The sequence below is a fragment of the Taudactylus pleione genome, unplaced genomic scaffold (genome assembly GCF_031769625.1).
Source record: "Taudactylus pleione unplaced genomic scaffold, aTauple2 ptg000912l, whole genome shotgun sequence".
Taxonomy (NCBI): Eukaryota; Metazoa; Chordata; class Amphibia; order Anura; family Myobatrachidae; genus Taudactylus; species Taudactylus pleione.
In genome coordinates this window covers 204,544-224,694 of record NW_028285313.1, presented here as the reverse complement: position 1 = coordinate 224,694, position 20,151 = coordinate 204,544, and the positions used below count along the sequence as shown (strand labels likewise).

The 20,151-nt window shown below is 45.4% G+C and overlaps 1 protein-coding gene across 13 annotated transcripts in view; it reads left to right on the top strand.

Moving 5' to 3' along the window:
- The window catches only part of RAP1GAP (RAP1 GTPase activating protein), a 269,542-nt gene that overhangs the window by 195,868 nt on the left and 53,523 nt on the right, over positions 1-20,151 (top strand). For all 13 annotated transcript variants that reach the window (XM_088459482.1, XM_088459487.1, XM_088459489.1 and 10 more), the window contains 4 exons: positions 6,522-6,557; positions 7,002-7,049; positions 11,183-11,221; positions 11,872-12,057. In XM_088459482.1, the coding sequence (XP_088315608.1) occupies positions 6,522-6,557; positions 7,002-7,049; positions 11,183-11,221; positions 11,872-12,057 (309 nt within the window). The remainder of the gene's footprint in view (positions 1-6,521; positions 6,558-7,001; positions 7,050-11,182; positions 11,222-11,871; positions 12,058-20,151) is intronic.

Below are 20,151 nucleotides of genomic sequence, written 5' to 3'. Positions count from 1 at the left end.
CGCTGAGAGTCTGTCAGACTCTCAGCGGCTGCTGCTGCTCCCACTGCGGGAGCCATCTTCCGGCTCCCGCAGTGGGTGATGGGAGACACGTCGTCATGACGACGTCTCTCCCATGCAAAGCGGCCGGAGGAGCGGACAGCGGCGGGACCAGGAGCGGGAGTTACAGGTAAGTGATTTTTTTTTTTTTATTCTTTTCACGTCTCTCTCTACAAGGGGGGGGGGGACTACAGGGGGCACTACCAGGGGGTGATGACTACAGGGGGCACTACCAGGGGGCGATGACTACAGGGGGCACTACCAGGGGGCATTATCAGGGGGCACTACCAGGGGGCGATTACTACAGGGGGCACTATCAAGGGGCATTATCAGGGGGCGATTACTACAGGGGGCACTAAAAGGGGGGATTACCACTGGGGGAACTACAAGGGGGGGATTACTACAGGGGGCACTACCAGGGGGGGATTACTACAGGGGGGGATTACTACAGGGGGCACTAAAAGGGGGGATTACTACTGGGGGTACTACCAGGGGGGGATTACTCCCGGAGGCACTGAAAGGGGGTATTACCACTGGGGGCACTACCAGGAGGGATTACTACTGGGGCCACAGCCAAGGAGAATTACTACTGGGGGCACTACCAGCTGCTGCCATTTCCCACACTAGGCTTATACTCGAGTCAGTAAGTTTTCCCAGTTTTTTTAGGTAAAAGTAGGTACCTCGGCTTATATTCGGGTCGACTTATACTCGAGTATATACGGTAGATACATTTCAACATTTTGGTACTTATAGAAGACATCACATTATGGAAGAAAAGGACATGGCTCTTTTTCTTTACTTTCGTGATGTAATGAGAACAGAATCGCTGACATGGTATTAGCATGTTGCTTAAATAGATCCTCCATTCTTTGAATTGTCAGATTAGTGAGTCCCTCTCTTAAGCTGGGTGTATACAGTATTCTCTGTCAGTGGGTCTCAACCTTCAACTGCTCCCAACAGGTCATGTTTTATGGATTTCTGTCTGTGGAAGCATGTGAGAAAATGAATGACCCAGCAAAATAGATTAACTCACCTGTGCATGATTAAATACATCCAGAAAACATGACCTGTTGGTGGTACCTGAAGACCTGGAGTTGAGAACCCGGCTGTAAGTAATGTGTGGGTGTGTGCGTGTGTGTTGCTTGTTCTTCTTTCCATCCATGATGTAACAAACGAGGGAGGGGGACATAGGACCTGAATGCTGAGGCGATTTGTCACCATGAACACAATGCTGGTGTGTAGAATACGCACATACTTGGATGAATCATGAGGTCTCCTGGTTAGGCCGTCTAGCGGCATTCAAGATGATGTTACTGCCAAAACTGATATACCTGTTCCATGCTATACCATACGCAATACCCCGTAAAATGTTACAACAAATGCGGAAACTGATGACGTCTTATGTATGGAAACACAAAACTCCTAGAATAGCTTATAACCGTATGATAAGCTCTAAACAACAAGGAGGCCTCAATCTCCCTGACCTACCTAGGTACCATGAAGCTGCCCTCCTTTCTCAGCTGTGATTGGTTTCTCCCCCCCCCACACTAAGCCCTGGGTGGACCTAGAACGTGCCCTTTTTCAAGAAATCCCTTTATCGGACCTTCTATGGTTACCTAAACAACTACGCCCACAATCCCCATTACTTCCCAAGTCTGCCCTTGATACCCTAAAGATATGGGATATTAGGCTCCCAACTCATTTTAATTTCACTCTCCCTACTAGGACCATATCCCCCCAAGTATTAGATAATTTGTTTCCCAATCTCCATATGTTTTACTGGATGCAATTAGGTATTCAGGGCTTCATTCAGAGGCCGCCGTACGGTCTACGACCGCACGGCCGCCTCGATATTTGTCCAGCGCGCATGCGCACGAGGGAGCCGGCTCCTTTGTGCGCATGCGTGAGACCTGCTACGACCGACAGCTCGCCCCGTTTGGAGGGCGGGCCGGGGGGGGCGGCAGCCCAAACGGAGGCGTTCCCATGGGAACGCCTGCCGTTTGGGGAAGGCCCCATTGACATCACTAGTGATGTCAGTGGAGAGCTTCCGGCTCTGACAGAGCCAGAAGCTCTCCGGGGCTTACGAGAAGTGAGACCCTACCCTAGGGTTTCGTCGTAAGCCCCGATGGTCGCGATGGTCTATGACCATCGCGACCATCACCCTAGCGGTCGTTAGAGCTGTGGGTGTAAACCCACAGCCTAACGACCGAAACAGAGGCGGGTGGTCAGGATGCAAGCGGCCGCCCAGTTTCTGAGCGACCGCTTGCATCCTCTGACCGCCTCTGAATGAGGCCCTCAGTCCCTAGCAGATTTTCTTTCCCCGTCCTCTATTTTACCGTTTTCTGATTTATGTGCCAAATTTGAATTGGGCCCATCAGCTTGGTTTTATTATCTTCAACTCCATCACTGGATAGCTCAATTTAATACCGGCCCCTCCATGCTCCAAACACCACCAGACCAAATTCTAAATAGACTATCTAGATCATCTTCCCGTGGGGCCATCTCCTTTTTGTACATACTGTTGTCTCCTGCTGACCAGACGACCAAACCTTCTGTTCAGCTTCGATGGGAGGCTGATCTTCAATGTTCCTTTACCCTTAAACAATGGGAATCTATCCATTCAGTCTCTTTTTCCCTATCTAAATGCACTAATCACGCTGAAATGCATATTACACTCCTAAACAGACTATATTTGACACCTACTAAACTACATGGGATATGGCCTACGGTTTCTAAATTTTGCTGGCGTTTATGCCACTCTGAAGGTACGATTTTTCATATTTTTTGGGACTGCCCCTCTTTACGCCCTTTTTGGACAGAAGTATTTTCCCTTATACAGGAAGTTTTAGGTCTCACATTGCCTCTAGATCCCTCTCTAGCCCTTTCACATTGGTACCCTCTCACTATTCCCAAACCTGCTCGTTATGTTCTTGGTCATATTTTAATATCTGCTAGGGCTACAATAGCCCAACATTGGAAGTCCCCTCCCCCCCCCCCCCCCATTTGCCAAAGTTGTTACAAAAACTCAATTTCATTTCGAAATGGAGACTAGGGATGCTAGTTACTCTACGGCTCCATCTTCACCTATTGTAAAGTGGTACCCATGGCATGTCTATGTCACGGATGGTAGAGGTGCCCCCTCTGCGAGAATTAGCCCTCTGGACCCGTCTTCCCCTTGCAATCTAAATGAACCTCCCTCGGGAGATTCAGATGTTTAGTCTATCTATTTGCTATATTTTGTATTGTAGTAATTGTTAGATATTTATGGATGTCCTGTTCATACCTTATAATTTTCATTGTTATTGTGTTTTCTTTTACCCCCTATGGCCCTTTTTCTGTACCCCATTTTTTCTATTTTATTCTCAATAAAAATTTATTGATGGAAAAAAAAAAAAAGAATACGCACATCCAACTGTGTGAAAGCAGAAAGCGCATTACGGCAACGCCAGGTACCGCTGTCTATGCCCAGGGTAGCCAGCTGACTCCTGGTTGTGTCACACCGGAGACCCCCGGCTGGAGGGCAGAGCTGTCTGGTATCAGACTGTTACACAAGGTGACTATGGAACCCTCGCTGCTGGTTTCCTGGATCCCGGCAGCCAGATTGTGCTGTCACTGTCACAGCGCCCTGCGGGGTCTGTCACATGAGATCGGGCCCAGAATTAACATGAAAATGTTTGTGCTATCCTCCTGGAAGGGTCTCCAGCTGGGAACGGCTGCTCTCCCATTATAAAGCCATATACTTATATGCAGAGATCGCGCTGTACTCTGTGTATTCTGCGTTTTCATCCACAATAATAGTTATTTTATAAGAGAAATTTCTGCACATTTCATCTGAGTCACTCTCTTGCCCTGATCAGTGTGATCGGTGCTGCTGGTGCTGTATGCTGGGTACTGTGATGTCTGCTCATCAGCTCTCTCCGGACACCTGTCTGTCATTCACCATGACCGCGCTTTACCAGGGTGGGCAATTCATCCACACATGAGGGTCTAATACAGAGCATGCCCAATGCACGTCGTGCTTCTTTGTGGCACACCCAAGGTACAGCGAGGTGCATAATGTCACCGTCCCCCCGTCCCTCTCTGGAAATGCCATGAGGAATCTAAAATGCGCATCTGTGTACTGAGAGACAGAGAAATCTGTATGAGATTAAATGTAAATGTCACATAAGTGTTAATCCTCCCTGGCGCCAACTTTTCAATGAAATTAAATATTCCCCTTTCCAAGTCAAATGCTCATCAGCTTAGCTTCAAGTACAATATTAATCATGTGTGAGGGGACAGTGTACCTCTATTACATGTGGTAAGTCTGTGTGAGGCGTTAGTATAGTGCTTCATGAAATGCTCAGTGATGTCACTGGCTCCTAGTGACTGGATAGGCTGCATTCGCAGTGATGTCACTGGCTCCTAGTGACTGGATAGGCTGCATTCTCAGTGATGTCACTGGCTCCTAGTGACTGGACAGGCTGCATTCTCAGTGATGTCACTGGTTACTAGTGACTGGATAGACTACATACTCAGTGATGTCACTGGCTCCTAGTGACTGGACAGGCTGCATTCTTAGTGATGTCACTGGCTACCAGGGACTGGACAGGCTGCATTCTCAGTGATGTCACTGGCTCTTAGTGACTGGACAGGCTGCACTCTGTGATGTCACTAGTTACTAGTGACTGGATAGGCTGCATTCTCAGTGATGTCACTGGTTACTAGTGACTGGATAGGCTACATACTCAGTGATGTCACTGGCTCCTAGTGACTGGACAGGCTGCATTCTCAGTGATGTCACTGGTTACTAGTGACTGGATAGGCTGCATTCTCAGTGATGTCACTGGTTACTAGTGACTGGATAGGCTACATACTCAGTGATGTCACTGGCTCCTAGTGACTGGACAGGCTGCACTCTCAGTGATGTCACTGGCTCTTAGTGACTGGACAGGCTGCACTCTGTGATGTCACTAGTTACTAGTGACTGGATAGGCTGCATACTCAGTGATGTCACTGGCTCCTAGTGACTGGACAGACTGCATTCTCAGTGATGTCACTGGTTACTAGTGACTGGATAGGCTGCATTCTCAGTGATGTCACTGGTTACTAGTGACTGGATAGGCTACATACTCAGTGATGTCACTGGTTACTAGTGACTGGATAGGCTGCATTCTTAGTGATGTCACTGGCTACCAGGGACTGGATAGGCTGCATTCTCAGTGATGTCACTGGTTACTAGTGACTGGATAGGCTGCAGTCTCAGGGATGTCACTGGTTACTAGTGAATTGATAGGCTGCAGTCTCAGGGATGTCACTGGTTCCTAGTGCAACGGTTCCCAAACTCCGCCATTACAGTCCACGTTTTAAGGATATAAATGCTTGAGCTCAGGTGACTTAATTAATACCTCAGTCCATTTGATATACCCATCTGGACTATCCTTATAATCTGGATTGTAATGGAGGAGTTTGGGAACCTCTGTCCTAACGGTTGGATTGGCTCCATTCTCAGATACTGTCATGAGCACCCTGCATTTTGCTTCTGCTTTCTGTACATCCCTCTGACTTATTCATGACAGATGTTTACAGGTCACATTTTATTCTTGGCTTCGGAAGAACCTGTCTCCATGAATTGCCATTTTCTGTGTGAAGTGTATCACAGTAACCATGCCTGCCTCTTCCGTCTCCCTTCCAGCCTGTCCCTGTACATTACAGTCATTCTGTGCAGTGAATCGCGGGGCGCAGACTGAATTCTAGCAGCGTCGGAGGAAAGTTTCATTTTTCAAAATAAATATTCGACATTTATGCTCTTCTTTATTATTGGGAGTTCAGGGGCACATTGCTGCACTGCAGACGCTGTACTTGGAAAGGACGGGCTCAGGGTCTGTCTGTCCCGAAGCGGAGAGAGGTCATACTGCAAACGAATGTCCTTGGCTTCTTAGTTATAACATAGCGCACCTGGAGCCAGCGACGTGCCCCAATTATGTGCGGATTAGGACGATTTTGGATACATTGATACATAAATGCAACTTATATCCAGTATTCTCCACAAAATATTAGCATATGGCACCTTGTTAGCTAATAGAGACAAAGCAGCCACACTTTGTAGAGATAACGAATATTAAATACCCACCAATGATAAGTCGTTAGATCAGGGGTTCCCAACCACGGTCCTCAAGGCACACTAACAGTCCAGGTTTTGAGGATAGCCATACTGGAGCACAGGTGACTTAATTAGTACCTCAGTTATTTTGATTTAACCATCTGTGCTCAAGTCTGGATATCACCAAAACCAGGACTGTTAGTGTGCCTTGAGGACTGAGGTTGGGAATCACTGCGTTAGATGCTGGAAGCTTCTAGGACCCTTGTCACCCACCTTACATATACACCATGGTCGCGGTCAGTGTGGCTTTAGTGATAGAGCGAGACTGAGCCCCATTTGTGAAATGCGTTTGGTATGTATATATTCATGCTGACTAACGCGTTTCTCTTTCTTCTCTTTGTAGAACTCTGACTTATTTGAAATGATTGAGAAGATGCAGGTAAGTAGCCCTGAGCCGCACTAACTATCCATAGATAATGCTCATTTTCCATCTGAATGCAATGTTAGTAGGTGAACGTACTGTTATTATATGGGAGGCGCCCATTATAGCTAACAGCAGCTGGCGCCTAGGCTGTATAATGTTCCACGATTTGTGTTTATTGAGGGATCTTAACAGATATTGCATTTACCATGTGCTCTGTATATGTCTGTATGAAACATGTCTTTAATCAATATAACGTTTAATAGAAACACAGTGAAAATATAGAGATGTATGTATTAATAGCTATATTACTTTTTAACACTTGCTGCATTTTTAGCTCAGTTTTAGTCTTTAGCCGGTCATGCTGTAAAAGATATATGACTCGTCAGCATTTACGTAGCTGCTGGGTAGCGCCATGCGCGGTATGGTTGTGTGCGGTGATTCATTAATTTTGCATTTCAGGGCTGCAGAATGGATGAACAGAGATATTCGCTTCCTCCCCCTCTGAAGGTAAATCCCTGTTTATTAGCTACTGTATGTGTAAGTGATCGTTCCATCCCTGGACGCGGATATATTCCTAGGCGATGGCTACTGTGATTTATATATTCCTAGGCCGTGGCTACTGTGATTTATATATTCCTAGGCGATGGCTACTGTGATTTATATATTCCTAGGCGGTGGCTACTGTGACTTATATATTCCTAGGCGATGGCTACTGTGATTTATATATTCCTAGGCGGTGGCTACTGTGACTTATATATTCCTAGGCGGTGGCTACTGTGACTTATATATTCCTAGGCGGTGGCTACTGTGACTTATATATTCCTAGGCGGTGGCTACTGTGACTTATATATTCCTAGGCGGTGGCTACTGTGACTTATATATTCCTAGGCGGTGGCTACTGTGACTTATATATTCCTAGGCCGTGGCTACTGTGACTTATATATTCCTAGGCGGTGGCTACTGTGACTTATATATTCCTAGGTGGTGGCTACTGTGACTTATATATTCCTAGGCCGTGGCTACTGTGACTTATATATTCCTAGGCGGTGGCTACTGTGACTTATATATTCCTAGGCCGTGGCTACTGTGACTTATATATTCCTAGGCGGTGGCTATTGTGACTTATATATTCCTAGGCGGTGGCTACTGTGACTTATATATTCCTAGGCGGTGGCTACTTTGATTTATATAGTCCTAGGCGCTGGCTATTGTGACTTATATATTCCTAGGCGATGGCTACTGTAACTTATATATTCCTAGGCGGTGGCTACTGTGACTTATATATTCCTAGGCGGTGGCTACTGTGACTTATATATTCCTAGGCCGTGATTACTGTGACTTATATATTCCTAGGCGGTGGCTACTGTGACTTATATATTCCTAGGTGGTGGCTACTGTGACTTATATATTCCTAGGCCGTGGCTACTGTGACTTATATATTCCTAGGCGGTGGCTACTGTGACTTATATATTCCTAGGCCGTGGCTACTGTGACTTATATATTCCTAGGCGGTGGCTATTGTGACTTATATATTCCTAGGCGGTGGCTACTGTGACTTATATATTCCTAGGCGGTGGCTACTTTGATTTATATAGTCCTAGGCGCTGGCTATTGTGACTTATATATTCCTAGGCGATGGCTACTGTAACTTATATATTCCTAGGCGGTGGCTACTGTGACTTATATATTCCTAGGCGGTGGCTACTGTGACTTATATATTCCTAGGCCGTGATTACTGTGACTTATATATTCCTAGGCGGTGGCTACTGTGACTTATATATTCCTAGGCTGTGGCTACTGTGACTTATATATTCCTAGGCGGTGGCTACTGTGACTTATATATTCCTAGGCGGTGGCTACTGTGACTTATATTCCTAGGCGGTGGCTACTGTGACTTATATATTCCTAGGTGGTGGCTACTGTGACTTATATATTCCTAGGCCGTGGCTATTGTGACTTATATATTCCTAGGCGGTGGCTACTGTGACTTATATATTCCTAGGCGGTGGCTACTGTGATTTATATAGTCCTAGGCGCTGGCTACTGTGACTTATATATTCCTAGGCGATGGCTACTGTGACTTATATATTGCTAGGCGATGGCTACTGTGACTTATATATTCCTAGGCCGTGGCTACTGTGACATATATTCCTAGGCCGTGGCTACTGTGACATATATTCCTAGGCGATGGCTACTGTGACTTATATATTCCTAGGCGGTGGCTACTGTGACTTATATATTCCTAGGCCGTGACTACTGTGACTTATATATTCCTAGGCGATGGCTACTGTGACTTATATATTCCTAGGCCGTGGCTACTGTGACTTATATATTCCTAGGCGATGGCTACTGTGACTTATATATTCCTAGGCGGTGGCTACTGTGACATATATTCCTAGGCGGTGGCTACTGTGACTTATATATTCCTAGGCCGTGGCTACTGTGACTTATATATTCCTAGGCCGTGACTACTGTGACTTATATATTCCTAGGCCGTGACTACTGTGACTTATATATTCCTAGGCGATGGCTACTGTGACTTATATATTCCTAGGCGATGGCTACACTGACTTATATATTCCTTGGCGGTGGCTACTGTGACTTATAGTCCATCGCTTCCATGTACCCCAAATCTACATTACGCAAACCTCTCCCAAAGCCCATTGTACACAGCATTGTTAGTATAAATGTGTGTCCTTCTCGGACGTAGAGTGGACCCTCTCATGCAGCCACCAGCGCTGTGCAAATACAGCAGCAGACTTTGGATTTTTTTAGTAAAAGAATTTGGTGTCGCAATCAGAGCTCTGCCATGACCGAAAATGAACGCAGGTTTCTGAAGCAGTTTCGTCCATGTCAGCACTGACCTGGATGGCGGGAGGTTGCCCCCCGATGCCGCCGAGTCCAACAGTGCCCAGGGCATGGGCCCCCCTTTACCCCCCCCAGTTACGCCACTGTACAGGACAGGGTATACTATTGTAATACACAGAGGGGATAATAATATGGGGATAATAATATGATGATTAGGTATTACAGGACAGGGTATAATAATGTAATACACTGAGGGGATAATGATATGATGGTTAGGTATTACAGGACGGGGTATAATAATGTAATACACAGAGGGGATAATGATATGATGGTTAGGTATTACAGGACAGGGTATAATAATGTAATACACAGAGGGGATAATGATATGATGGTTAGGTATTACAGGACAGGGTATAATAATGTAATACACAGAGGGGATAATGATATGATGGTTAGGTATTACAGGACAGGGTATAATAATGTAATACACAGAGGGGATAATGATATGATGATTAGGTATTACAGGATAGAGGATAATAATGTAATACACAGAGGGGATAATGATATGATGGTTAGGTATTACAGGACAGGGTATAATGATGTAATACACAGAGGGGATAATGATATGATGGTTAGGTATTACAGGACAGGGTGTAACAATGTAATAATGTAATACACAGAGGGGATAATGATATGATGGTTAGGTATTACAGGACAGGGTATAATAATGTAATACACAGAGGGGATAATTATATGATGGTTAGATATTACCAGACAGGGTATAATAATGTAATACACAGAGGGGATAATGATATGATGGTTAGGTATTACAGGACAGGGTGTAATAATGTAATACACAGAGGGGATAATGATATGATGGTTAGGTATTACAGGACAGGGTATAATAATGTAATACACAGAGGGGATACTGATATGATGGTTAGGTATTACAGGACAGGGTGTAATAATGTAATACACAGAGGTGATAATGATATGCTGGTTAGGTATTACAGGACAGGGTATTATAATGTAATACACAGAGGGGATAATGATATGATGGTTAGGTATTACAGGACAGGGTGTAATAATGTAATACACAGAGGGGATAATGATATGATGATTAGGTATTACAGGACAGGGTATAATAATGTAATACACAGAGGGGATAATGATATGATGATTAGGTATTACAGCATAGAGGATAATGTAATACACAGAGGGATAATGATATGATGGTTAGGTATTACAGGACAGGGTATAATAATGTAATACACAGAGGGGATAATGATATGATTGTTAGGTATTAGGTATAATAATGTAATACACAGAGGGGATAATGATATGATGGTTAGGTATTACAGGACAGGGTATAATAATGTAATACACAGAGGGGATAATGATATGATGGTTAGGTATTACAGGACAGGGTATAATAGTAATAGACAGAGGGGATAATGATATGCTGTTTAGTTATTGCAGGACAGAGGATAATAATGTAATACACAGAGGGGATAATGATATGATGGTTAGTTATTGCAGGACAGAGGATAATAATGTAATACAGAGAGGGGATAATGATATGATGGTTAGTTATTGCAGGACAGAGGATAATAATGTAATACACAGAGGGGATAATGATATGATTAGGTATTACATGATATATAATAATAATGTAATACACAGAGGGGATAATGATATGATTAGGTATTACATGATATATAATAATAATAATGTAATACACAGAGGGGATAATGATATACTGGTTAGTTATTACAGGACAGAGGATAATAATGTACTAGTGAATGATATAAATGTCTTATTCCCCCCATTAGACGGAAGAGGATTACATCCCGTACCCCAGCGTACACGAGGTAAGAGGTGATGAAGCTACTACAGTATCTCACAGCTAGCTGGAACTGGGAGTTATACTGATCTGATCTCCGAGGCGTTTGGCGCGGCTCCACACCTGTGCCCTCCCCTTTCCCAATAACACTACGTATGTGATGTATTTATGCTGGTGACAGATTACAGATCTCAGAGTCATCATTATAAAGAAGTGGTTGACAGAAGTACTATAATTGTTTTAATTATTATGCATTATATTTAAACCTCCATATAATAATTATGTTGTTTATCTGCAAACAGTTTACATTCAGTAACGTGAAGTCATAGCTAGACCTGCCCATTGAGCTTACAATCTAAGACGAGTGGCATTGCCCCTCACTACAGGACACAGAGGTACCGATACGGATTGTCAGATCATGGTATAATGTCACTATCAGACAGGGGCACAAGTGGGAGACAAAGGGAATTTTCTGTCATTTAATGTTTATTAAGGCATATGTAGGTATATCTGACCTGTAGCAGAGAGCTTTGTTACAGATACTCCTGACTATAATATATACAGAACCCTTATTATATTGTATACAGAGGCGGGTCCTGGTGTATTATATTCTGCTATCACATCTAGATGTATCCCGTTGCCTGCACCCTGTACCTCCCCATATTGTCATGTACGCAGGTCCTAGGAAGGGACGGACCCCATCCACTCATCCTCTTACCGCAGTTTGGAGGTTACTGGATCGAGGGAACCAACCACGACCTGTCCCTGTTGTCTGATCCTGAGAATGTTCAGTCTCCGAGTGGCAAAGTGAAACTTGAGAGTAACCACACGGCGCGGCTGTACCGCAAACACTTCCTGGGAAAGGTAAATACACACCAAAATCTCCCAACTGGTAGACACAGAGATAAACCACAACACCCAACATCGGGTGAGAGGTTCGGTATATAGAGACATGCCGGTTACCACACATTGACCCCGGTATATAGAGACACGCCGGGTTACCACACATTGATCCCGGTATATAGAGACACGCCGGGTTACCACACATTGATCCCGGTATATATAGAAGTACACTGGTTACCACAAACTGACCCCGGTATAGATAGCAGTACACTGGTTACCACATACTAACCCCGGTATAGAGAGAGGTACACTGGTTACCACATACTAACCCCGGTATAGAGAGAGGTACACTGGTTACCACATACTGTCCCCGGTATAGAGAGAGGCACACTGGTTACCACATACTGTCCCCGGTATAGATAGAGGTACACTGGTTACCACACACTGACCCCGGTATAGATAGATGTACACTGGTTACCACACACTGACCCCGGGATTTATAGAGGTACACTGGTTACCACACATTGACCCCGGTATATATAGAGGTACACTGGTTACCACACACTGACCCCGGTATAGAGAGAGGTACACTGGTTACCACACACTGACCCGGGTATATATAGCAGTACACTGGTTACCACACACTGACCCCGGTATATATAGAGGTACACTGGTTACCACATACTGATCCCGGTATATATAGAGGTACACTGGTTACCACACACTGACCCCGGTATATATAGCAGTACACTGGTTACCACACACTGACCCCGGTATATATAGCAGTACACTGGTTACCACATACTAACCCCGGTATATATAGCAGTACACTGGTTACCACACACTGACCCCGGTATATATAGCAGTTCACTGGTTACCACACACTGACCCAGGGATTTATAGAGGTACACTGGCTACCACACACTGACTCTGGTATATATAGAGGTACACTGGTTACCACACACTGACCCCGGTATAGATAGCAGTACACTGGTTACCACACACTGACCCCGGTATAGATAGCAGTACACTGGTTACCACATACTGACCCCGGTATAGATAGCAGTACACTGGTTACCACACACTGACCCCGGTATAGATAGCAGTACACTGGTTACCACATAATGACCCCGGTATAGATAGCAGTACACTGGTTACCACATAATGACCCCGGTATAGATTGCAGTACACTGTTTACCACACACTGACCCCGGTATAGAGAGAGGTACACTGGTTACCACACACTGACCCTGGTATATATAGAGGTACACTGGTTACCACACACTGACCCCGGTATATATAGCAGTATACTGGTTACCACACACTGACCCCGGTATATATAGAGGTACACTGGTTACCACATACTGACCCCGGTATATATAGAGGTACACTGGTTACCGCACACTGTTCCCGGTATATATAGCAGTAAACTGGTTACCACACACTGACCCCGGTATATATAGCAGTACACTGGTTACCACACACTGACCCTGGTATATATAGAGGTACACTGGTTACCACACACTGACCCCGGTATATATAGCAGTATACTGGTTACCACACACTGACCCCGGTATATATAGCAGTACACTGGTTACCACACACTGACCCTGGTATATATAGAGGTACACTGGTTACCACACACTGACCCCGGTATATATAGCAGTACACTGGTTACCACACACTGACCCCGGTATATATAGAGGTATACTGGTTACCACACACTGACCCTGGTATATATAGAGGTACACTGGTTACCACACACTGACCCCGGTATATATAGCAGTATACTGGTTACCACACACTGACCCCGGTATATATAGCAGTACACTGGTTACCACACACTGACCCTGGTATATATAGAGGTACACTGGTTACCACACACTGACCCCGGTATATATAGCAGTACACTGGTTACCACACACTGACCCCGGTATATATAGAGGTATACTGGTTACCACATACTGACCCCGGTATATATTGAGGTACACTGGTTACCACACACTGACCCCGGGATTTATAGAGGTACACTGGTTACCACACACTGACCCTGGTATATATAGAGGTACACTGGTTACCACACACTGACCCCGGTATATATTGAGGTACACTGGTTACCACACACTGACCCCGGGATTTATAGAGGTACACTGGTTACCACACACTGACCCCGGTATATATAGAGGTACACTGGTTACCACACACTGACCCCGGTATATATAGAGGTACACTGGTTACCACATACTGAGCCCGGTTTATATAGAGGTACACTGGTTACCACACACTGACCCCGGTTTATATAGAGGTACACTGGTTACCACACACTGTCTCCGGTATATATAGAGGTTCACTGGTTACCACACACTGACCCCGGTATATATAGCAGTACACTGGTTACCACACACTGACCCCGGTATATATAGAGGTACACTGGTTACCACACACTGACCCGGGATATATAGAGGTACACTGGTTACCACACACTAACCCGGGTATATATAGAGGTACACTGGTTACCACATACTGTCCCCGGTATAGAGAGAGGTACACTGGTTACCACACACTGACCCCGGTATATATAGAGGTACACTGGTTACCACACACTGACCCCAGTATATATAGAGGTACACTGGTTACCACACACTGACCCCGGTATATATAGAGGTACACTGGTTACCACATACTGACCCCGGTATATATAGAGGTACACTGGTTACCGCACACTGTTCCCGGTATATATAGCAGTACACTGGTTACCACATACTGACCCCGGTATATATAGAGGTACACTGGTTACCACATACTGACCCCGGTATATATAGAGATACACTGGTTACCACACACTGACCCCGGTATATATAGAGGTACACTGGTTACCACACACTGACCCCGGTATATATAGAGGTATACTGGTTACCACATACTGTCCCCGGTATAGAGAGAGGTACACTGGTTACCACACACTGACCCCGGTATATATAGAGGTACACTGGTTACCACACACTGACCCTGGTATATATAGAGGTACACTGGTTACCACACACTGACCCCGGTATATATTGAGGTACACTGGTTACCACACACTGACCCCGGGATTTATAGAGGTACACTGGTTACCACACACTGTCCCTGGTATATATAGAGGTACACTGGTTACCACACACTGACCCCGGTATATATAGAGGTACACTGGTTACCACACACTGACCCCGGTACATATAGAGGTACACTGGTTACCACACACTGACCCCGGTATATATAGAGGTGCACTGGTTACCACATACTGACCCCGGTTTATATAGAGGTACACTGGTTACCACACACTGACCCCGGTTTATATAGAGGTACACTGGTTACCACACACTGACTCCGGTATATATAGAGGTTCACTGGTTACCACACACTGACCCCGGTATATATAGCAGTACACTGGTTACCACACACTGACCCCGGTATATATAGAGGTACACTGGTTACCACACACTGACCCCGGTATATATAGAGGTACACTGGTTACCACACACTGACCCCGGTATATATAGAGGTACACTGGTTGCCACATACTGTCCCCGGTATAGAGAGAGGTACACTGGTTACCACACACTGACCCCGGTATATATATAGAGGTACACTGGTTACCACACACTGACCCCGGTATATATAGAGGTACACTGGTTACCACATACTGACCCCGGTATATATTGAGGTACACTGGTTATCACACACTGACCCCGGTATATATAGCAGTACACTGGTTACCACATACTGACCCCGGTATATATAGAGGTACACTGGTTACCACATACTGTCCCCGGTATAGAGAGAGGTACACTGGTTACCACATACTGACCCCGGTATATATAGAGATACACTGGTTACCACACACTGACCCCGGTATATATAGAGGTACACTGGTTACCACATACTGACCCCGGTATATATAGAGGTACACTGGTTACCACATACTGTCCCCGGTATATATAGAGATACACTGGTTACCACACACTGACCCCGGTATATATAGCAGTACACTGGTTACCACACTCTGACCCCGGTATATATAGAGGTACACTGGTTACCACATACTGACCCCGGTATATATAGAGGTACACTGGTTACCACACATTGACCCCGGTATATATAGAGGTACACTGGTTACCACATACTGACCCCGGTATATATTGAGGTACACTGGTTACCACACACTGACCCCGGTATATTTAGCAGTTCACTGGTTACCACACACTGACCCCGGTATATATAGAGGTATACTGGTTACCACATACTGACCCCGGTATATATAGAGGTACACTGGTTACCACACACTGACCCCGGTATATATAGAGGTACACTGGTTACCACATACTATCCCCAGTATAAAGAGAGGTACACTGGTTACCACATACTGACCCCGGTATATATAGAGGTACACTGGTTACCACACACTGACCCCGTTATATATAGAGGTACACTGGTTACCACATACTGACCCCGGTATATATAGAGGTACACTGGTTACCACACACTGACCCCGGTATATATAGAGGTACACTGGTTGCCACACACTGACTCCGGTATATATAGAGGTACACTGGTTACCACATACTGACCCCGGTATAGATAGCAGTACACTGGTTACCACACACTGACCCCGGTATATATAGAGGTACACTGTTTACCACACACTGACCCCGGTATATATAGCAGTACACTGGTTACCACATACTGACCCCGGTATATATAGAGGTACACTGGTTACCACACACTGACTCCGGTATATATAGAGGTACACTGGTTACCACATACTGACCCCGGTATAGATAGCAGTACACTGGTTACCACACACTGACCCCGGTATATATAGAGGTACACTGGTTACCACAGACTGACCCCGGTATATATAGCAGTACACTGGTTACCACTTACTGACCCCGGTATATATAGCAGTACACTGGTTACCACACACTGACCCCGGTATATATAGAGGTACACTGGTTACCACACACTGACCCCGGTATATATAGAGGTACACTGGTTACCACACACTGACCCCGGTATATATAGAGGTACACTAGTTACCACATACTGACCCCGGTATATATAGAGGTACACTGGTTACCACACATTGACCCCGGTATATATAGAGGTACACTGGTTACCACACACTGACCCCGGTATAGAGAGAGGTACACTGGTTACCACACACTGACCCGGGTATATATAGCAGTACACTGGTTACCACACACTGACCCCGGTATATATAGAGGTACACTGGTTACCACATACTGATCCCGGTATATATAGAGGTACACTGGTTACCACACACTGACCCCGGTATATATAGCAGTACACTGGTTACCACACACTGACCCCGGTATATATAGCAGTACACTGGTTACAACATACTAACCCCGGTATATATAGCAGTACACTGGTTACCACACACTGACCCCGGTATATATAGCAGTTCACTGGTTACCACACACTGACCCAGGGATTTATAGAGGTACACTGGCTACCACACACTGACTCTGGTATATATAGAGGTACACTGGTTACCACACACTGACCCCGGTATAGATAGCAGTACACTGGTTACCACACACTGACCCCGGTATAGATAGCAGTACACTGGTTACCACATACTGACCCCGGTATAGATAGCAGTACACTGGTTACCACACACTGACCCCGGTATAGATAGCAGTACACTGGTTACCACATAATGACCCCGGTATAGATAGCAGTACACTGGTTACCACATAATGACCCCGGTATAGATTGCAGTACACTGTTTACCACACACTGACCCCGGTATAGAGAGAGGTACACTGGTTACCACACACTGACCCTGGTATATATAGAGGTACACTGGTTACCACACACTGACCCCGGTATATATAGCAGTATACTGGTTACCACACACTGACCCCGGTATATATAGAGGTACACTGGTTACCACACACTGACCCCGGTATATATAGAGGTACACTGGTTACCGCACACTGTTCCCGGTATATATAGCAGTAAACTGGTTACCACACACTGACCCCGGTATATATAGCAGTACACTGGTTACCACACACTGACCCTGGTATATATAGAGGTACACTGGTTACCACACACTGACCCCGGTATATATAGCAGTATACTGGTTACCACACACTGACCCCGGTATATATAGCAGTACACTGGTTACCACACACTGACCCTGGTATATATAGAGGTACACTGGTTACCACACACTGACCCCGGTATATATAGCAGTACACTGGTTACCACACACTGACCCCGGTATATATAGAGGTATACTGGTTACCACACACTGACCCTGGTATATATAGAGGTACACTGGTTACCACACACTGACCCCGGTATATATAGCAGTATACTGGTTACCACACACTGACCCCGGTATATATAGCAGTACACTGGTTACCACACACTGACCCTGGTATATATAGAGGTACACTGGTTACCACACACTGACCCCGGTATATATAGCAGTACACTGGTTACCACACACTGACCCCGGTATATATAGAGGTATACTGGTTACCACATACTGACCCCGGTATATATTGAGGTACACTGGTTACCACACACTGACCCCGGGATTTATAGAGGTACACTGGTTACCACACACTGACCCCGGTATATATAGAGGTACACTGGTTACCACATACTGAGCCCGGTTTATATAGAGGTACACTGGTTACCACACACTGACCCCGGTTTATATAGAGGTACACTGGTTACCACACACTGTCTCCGGTATATATAGAGGTTCACTGGTTACCACACACTGACCCCGGTATATATAGCAGTACACTGGTTACCACACACTCACCCCGGTATATATAGAGGTACACTGGTTACCACACACTGACCCCGGTATATATAGAGGTATACTGGTTACCACATACTGTCCCCGGTATAGAGAGAGGTACACTGGTTACCACACACTGACCCCGGTATATATAGAGGTACACTGGTTACCACACACTGACCCTGGTATATATAGAGGTACACTGGTTACCACACACTGACCCCGGTATATATTGAGGTACACTGGTTACCACACACTGACCCCGGGATTTATAGAGGTACACTGGTTACCACACACTGTCCCTGGTATATATAGAGGTACACTGGTTACCACACACTGACCCTGGTATATATAGAGGTACACTGGTTACCACACACTGACCCCGGTACATATAGAGGTACACTGGTTACCACACACTGACCCCGGTATATATAGAGGTGCACTGGTTACCACATACTGACCCCGGTTTATATAGAGGTACACTGGTTACCACACACTGACCCCGGTTTATATAGAGGTACACTGGTTACCACACACTGACTCCGGTATATATAGAGGTTCACTGGTTACCACACACTGACCCCGGTATATATAGCAGTACACTGGTTACCACACACTGACCCCGGTATATATAGAGGTACACTGGTTACCACACACTGACTCCGGTATATATAGAGGTACACTGGTTACCACACACTGACCCCGGTATATATAGCAGTACACTGGTTACCACACACTGACCCCGGTATATATAGAGGTATACTGGTTACCACACACTGACCCTGGTATATATAGAGGTACACTGGTTACCACACACTGACCCCGGTATATATAGCAGTATACTGGTTACCACACACTGACCCCGGTATATATAGCAGTACACTGGTTACCACACACTGACCCTGGTATATATAGAGGTACACTGGTTACCACACACTGACCCCGGTATATATAGCAGTACACTGGTTACCACACACTGACCCCGGTATATATAGAGGTATACTGGTTACCACATACTGACCCCGGTATATATTGAGGTACACTGGTTACCACACACTGACCCCGGGATTTATAGAGGTACACTGGTTACCACACACTGACCCTGGTATATATAGAGGTACACTGGTTACCACACACTGACCCCGGTATATATTGAGGTACACTGGTTACCACACACTGACCCCGGGATTTATAGAGGTACACTGGTTACCACACACTGACCCCGGTATATATAGAGGTACACTGGTTACCACACACTGACCCCGGTATATATAGAGGTACACTGG